The sequence below is a fragment of the Gavialis gangeticus genome, unplaced genomic scaffold (genome assembly GCF_001723915.1).
Source record: "Gavialis gangeticus isolate Ggan-Ray unplaced genomic scaffold, GavGan_comp1, whole genome shotgun sequence".
Lineage (NCBI taxonomy): Eukaryota > Metazoa > Chordata > Crocodylia > Gavialidae > Gavialis > Gavialis gangeticus.
The window spans coordinates 31,834,615-31,840,735 of record NW_017728998.1 but is presented as its reverse complement, the minus strand read 5'-3'; the positions used below and the strand labels follow the sequence as shown (position 1 = coordinate 31,840,735).

At 44.1% G+C, this 6,121-nt stretch overlaps 1 protein-coding gene across 2 annotated transcripts in view; it reads right to left on the bottom strand.

Moving 5' to 3' along the window:
* Nucleotides 1-6,121, bottom strand: part of ADCY7 (adenylate cyclase 7) — an 84,613-nt gene that overhangs the window by 61,076 nt on the left and 17,416 nt on the right. For both annotated transcript variants that reach the window (XM_019505689.1, XM_019505690.1), the window contains exon 5: nucleotides 1,386-1,534. In XM_019505689.1, the coding sequence (XP_019361234.1) occupies nucleotides 1,386-1,534 (149 nt within the window). The remainder of the gene's footprint in view (nucleotides 1-1,385; nucleotides 1,535-6,121) is intronic.

The following is a 6,121-nucleotide window of genomic DNA, read 5'->3' as shown; positions in this document are numbered from 1 at the left end:
AGAGTGGTACCTCCCAGGCTATAGGAGTGTTGATGATGCTTCCTCCCCAGGTGCAACACATGACACTTATCCTTGTTAAACTGTACCCTATTCTGCTTGACCCATTTCCCCAGCCTGTCCAAATCAGCCTGGATTTGCTACCTGCCATCTAGTTTGTGTCCCTCAGGGTGCTTTCTACTCCCTCATCCAAGTCACTAATGAAGACATTGAATAGTACCAGTCCCAGGACAGAGCCTTGGGGGACTCTGCTGCCCATGTTTCTCCAGGTAGAAACCAACCCAACCACTACTACCCTCTGGGTGTGTCCCATAAGCCAATTTTCTACCCACTGGACTGTGTAATAATCTACAATGCAACTGTTTAGTTTATTTATAAGAACTGGGTATGACACCATGTCAAAGGCCTTTTTAAAATCTAAGTAACGTTTATCTCTATTCCCTCATCCAAGCATTTTGTGACCCAGTCATTAGTCAGGCAGGATCTGCCTGCTATGAACCCATACTCATTGGCCCTTAGCATCATTTTACCCACTGATCCCCCACAAATGTGATCCTTAACAATTTTCTCAAAGGTCTTGCCAAGGATAGAGGTGAGACTAACCACCCTATAGTTACTCGGTTCCTCCTTCCTCCTGTTCTTGAAAACAGGGACCACACATTGGCCCTTTTCTAATCCTCTGGGACCTGTCCTGAGCGCCACCAGTGCTCAAACAGTTGTGCCAGCAGCTCTGCTATGACTCCAGGTAATTCCCCAAGTACCCTAGGATGAAGATCATCAGGAGCTGTTGACTTAAATACATTCAACCACTCCAGGTGCCCCTTTACTACGTCAGCACGAACAGTTGGTGGGTTGGTATCTATACTGGGCTTACCTAAGGTCCCAATGGGATGCGTATTTGTATTCATGTCCAGGAACACAAATGCATTTAGAAGCTCCGCTTTGGCCATCCTATCTGTTACCAGTTGCCCTAGTTCAGCTTGAAGGGACCCTAAGTTACTCTGCACCTTCTTTTTGCTTCCTATGTACTTAAAGAATGACTTTTTGTTACCCTTAACTTTTGCTGCCAGCCTAAGCTCCATTTCCACTTTGGTTCTCCTCCCTGTTTCCCTGCAAGCTCAAGCCAAGCAGGTATACTCCTCCTTGGTGGCAGCCCCCTGCTTCCACGGCCTGTAGGCCTCTTTTTCCCTCCAGGCTCTCCTGGATTTTCCTGCTTAACATATTCTCTTTCCTGTTCTAGCTTTAGCAAATATAGTCTGAGCACACAAACATAAATTCTTTTAAATGGACTGGTATCAACCATGACAATTCTTAACTGTCAATAAAAAACTAACATTAAATACAGCATAATTTATTAATATAACAATTTGTAAACTATCTTCACTTACCTGACGTTCTGGTGCCTTTTCACATATAGACTATGGAAGTTGTTATCATGTATTTGCCTAGTATCATTGGTTTCTTTGAGTCGCTCTATGATGGCTAGTTTCATTCCCATAGAGATATGAGCTGGCAATATAGATAAAAGCAGGTTTTCCTGGAAGGGAGGAAAGAAAAATAAAAGATGTAATTCTATAAAGTTATCTGACTTGCCAAGCAGGGAATCTCAGGATTTTAGAAATTGAAAGGAGGGGGTGGAAGAGAGCTTCCTACAGAAGCTTTTGAGTGTTGCAGGTCAGATGTTCAAAAAGTGATTTTGTGTCTATGCTCAAAATCAGAAAATATATTTTCACCCAACTTTGGAAGATGAAGATTTCTGTGTACTGTTTTTGAATGACAAAAGGACATTTAAAATGCATCTGAACCTGTAACCATCTGTGAACCTATAACTGTGAAAGAAGTGTTCTACCTACTTTCTTTCAGCGTTTGGATAAATTAACGATTATTTTCTGACAACAGTCTCTCTTCACGACTGAGAATGATAAAATCTCATAACTCAAGAGCTCATGATGTAGAAGTAATAGCGTATAAAATATTCAGATCCACATAAATTCTTATTATGGATATATAAAGTAAAAAATGTAAATTGCCTTCCTTGCTGGAGGAGGTATTTGAGCAATTCAAATGTTGAAATACTGGAGGGATACTTTTCTAGAAAACTCTATTACCAAAATGCTAATGCATCTTAAATGAGCTAAGCAATCAAACTCTATCAAAGTAGAGACTTTTGATTGCACCAAAGACAACGACTTTTTTTCAAAAAAAACTTGTACCACTCGTTTAAGTAAAAGATTAACACAACTTTGCCTATTTCCCCTGAACAAGTAGACTGGGCCACAGACTGAGGTAAGACAGTCAAGGAATAAAAAGCAGGAGCAATGGTGTTGAAATTATCTGATGTTCCTGATAAGGAATAAAATGAATAATATCCTTCAGAACTTACCTGGACTAAAAGGAACAACAAATTCTGTCAACGAATGAGCATGCCCAGAACTATGCAGTATGTTTTTCCATGCAAGACTGAAGAGATGGTTAATGCTTTGAAGGATCATGAGCAGTTGGATTTAAATGAGCTGGGAAGGTGGGGTGCAGAGTGGATGGAAAGCACCACTGAGTTTTTGAAAACAGTACAATTTCAATAAAATATAAAAAAAGAAAACATAGTGGAATATGAAAAGTTACACCTGGCAACTTCTTCCTCCCGGTGAATTTAGGTGGCTGCCAAAGGTCTGAAGTTCCAAACCTGCAGCAGCCTTTGCAGGGAAAAGGATTTTTCTTCACCCTTGTTCTGGACTGAATAAGATGCACTGTGGCCAGGGGTAGGGAAGTTCTACCTTTTATGTGAAGCATCATGTAACACTTAACAGGAAGATTAGACAGATCCATGGTTTAAGGCCTGCCCCTGAAAAAGGAAGTCAACTTTTCCTCCATTGCTTGTATTTTAACATTTAAGAGATTTAAGATTAGCAAACAGTTTACAGTGACAACAGACCCTGATTTTAAAAAGGTAGGGTAGTTCTTCAGTGCGGAAAAAAAAAATGTTACTTCATTTTCTGGACAAGTGGTGCAACCATGTGCTTTCTCAAATCTCCATGTGTGGCAGGAAAGCATAGAAATGGAAAGCATTAAGTGGCATCAGCAACAAAGAAAGGGAAAGAGAAATGGTTGAGCACAACTGTGATTCATGGAGGCAGCCAGGTTAGAGAAAGAAAGAAGTTACCATAGGAGAATCAGTCAAGATCCTTACAAAAAACACATGGACAAAGTCAATTAAAGGCTTTCCTAGCTGTGATCTGGGAACAAAGAGCATTTATGTGAAGACCTTCTTGTAGGTTTTGTAACCTCCTCTCATGGGATAAGTAGAAGAGGACACATTGTTAATAGGACTGTGCGAAGCTTCAGTCACCGATTCAATTCGGAGGAGATTTGGTGCGATTCGGCGGCTGAAGCTCCAAATCCAAATTGAATCAGGAGACCCATTAATCCCTCCAAATCAAATCGGAAGCCTCCAATTTGATTCGGAGAGATTCAACGATTTGGACACAGACCCAGCTTTACATGTTTTTTCTACATACCTCAAGGTACCAGGCACAGCTCGTGAATACAAATGGTGGGATGGATGGAGCATCCCACAAGAGTGGAGGGGAGGGATGCCCCGCGTGCTCAGTGGAGGACCCATGAGCGGACCAGAAGTACTTCCAGTCCACTTTCAAATCCGCTGCGGAGTGCGTGGGGGACCCCCGCCTCCCAGCCCCCAGCTCAGTGACTGATGCCTTCTGGGTCTGGGGGGGCATCTGGAGTTCCGCTGTGGCCAATCATCAAGCCAGGAGGAGGGCTGGGGGGTGGGCTGCCCCGTGCACTCAGCAACAGACCCGGACTGAACCAGAATTACTTCTGGTCCAGGGCCAGGTCTACTGCCAAGCACACAGGGGACCCCCCCGCACTCTTGTGAGACACTCCATCCACCCAACCAGCTCAGCATTCACAAGCTGTGTGGTACCTCGAGGTATGTAGAAAAATCATATAAAGCCGTACCTATGGCCGAATCACTGATTCTCCAAATCAGCATTGAATCTTCATATTCGACCGAATCGAATCAGGACAGCGATCCGAATCAGCAAACTGAATCACTGTCCCCAGAATCGGGCCGAATTCAAACTGAATATAGCCTGCTTCACACACCCCTGATTGTTAAGAGTAATGATTTGTTTTCTTTCTTTCAGTTCAGTCAGACTACTCATTTTCTGCTCCCTGCGTTCAGGTCGCAACTTGTTGATATACTGCATTCAAAATCAGCAGTTCTTAACCCTGTTCCTCTCCAGGACCTCCATCCTGTTTAGCATGAGGGAGGAAGACGAAGCAAGGCTCTAAAACAATTTTTGCAACCCCAGTTTCCAAAAATTGAAGATACAGGTTTCAAGATCATTTTTAAACACAGCAACAGTCTGAAGGGTTAACATCTATAATCCAACCAATACTACAAGATTTCCTAGGATTTCTTCTTCCACGTTGACAATTTCCAAATCCTTACATATTTTAATTAACGGCAGAACATCTGCAACAATACCAAGTGAGCATGGGTTCTTAATCTAAATCAGCAGCAAGATTTTTATTGATTAGTCTTTTCAGGATTGACTTCACTATTAGCATCAAGTATACAACAGTAAAAAGGGCTTTAAAGTGGCCAAGAAGTAAAAAGGGCTTTAAAGTGGCCAAGAAGAATAGCAAAGATAGTTAGGTGTGTACAAAAATAACAGTTTTCATAGTTGGTAGGGCCGGAAGGGACCTGAGCAGATCATCAAGTCCGACCCCCTGCCACAGGCAGGAAAGAATGGTGGGGTCAGACTACCCTGGCGAGGTATCTATCTAGCCTCCTCTTAAAGACCCCCAGAGTAGGAGTGAGGACCACTTCCCTCAGAAGTTGGTTCCAGATCCTAGCAGCCCAACGTGAAGTAGTACCTCCTGATATCCAGCCTGAATCGGCTCTCTGTCAACATATGGCCATTGTTCCTTGTTACTCCCAGTAGTGCTCGGAGGAACAGGGACTCTCCCATTGCCTGCTGGTCTCCTTTGGCCAGTTTATAGACAGCCACCAGATCCCCTCTCAGTCTTCTCTTGTGGAGGCTGAACAGGTTCAGATCCCATAGCCTATCCTCATAGGACCTGCCTTGCTGCCCCCTAATCATGCGGGTGGCCCTCCTCTGGACCCTCTTAATGTTGTCCACATCCCTCTTGGAGTGCGGCGCCCAGAACTGGATGCAGTACTCCAACTCCAGCCTGTTGCATAGAGGGGGAGGATCACCTGCTTGGACCTGCTCGTGATGCATCTGTGGATGCATGACAAGTTACAGTTGGCCTTTCTGACTGCATCCCCACATTGGTGGCCCATGTTCATCTTGGAGTCAATAATGACTCCAAGATCCTTTTCTACCTCTGTGCTGGCGAGGGGGAAGTTCCCCAGCCTGTAGGTGTGCTGCTGGTTCTTCCTCCCCAGGTGCAGAACCTTGCACTTATCAGTGTTGAAACTCATCCTATTCTCATCTGTCCACCTCTGTAACCTGTCCAGATCTGACTGCAGCTTGTCCCTCCCCTCTACCATGCCCACCTCCCTCCACATCTTAATGTCACCTGCAAATTTGAACAAGGTGCTATTCACCCCCTCGTCCAAGTCGCTGATGAAGATGTTGAACAGTGCAGGCCCAAGGACCGAGTCCTGTGGAACCCCACTGCCCACATCCTTCCAGGTCGAAAAAGACCCATCTGCCACCACCCTCTGGGTACGGCCCTCCAGCCAACTGGCGACCCATCTGACCGTGTAGGGATCGACACCAGTTGCCTAATTTTTTTTACTGAGAATCACCTAACAAAGAAGTCAAAAGAACTTACAGCACCTAAATTTGCACTAGTAAAATGGACCCATAAAGGTCAAATACAAGAGAGGCTTAACAGCTGATCAGTCACACCATAATCAAGACAAGAAAAATCTTCTGCCGCTCTACTGTTCTTTTGCGGTTTTCTTTTTTACAACTAAACATCATTGCTAACTTACAATAGAGTTACCATTACCTCCTACATTCGTATGAATGCCAGAATTTCACAGCACTTAATAATACTCACTTCTAACAATGACTTCTAAAACAAGCTAAGGTAAGTGGGGTAGACAGCGCAGCACAGCTGAGGCGGA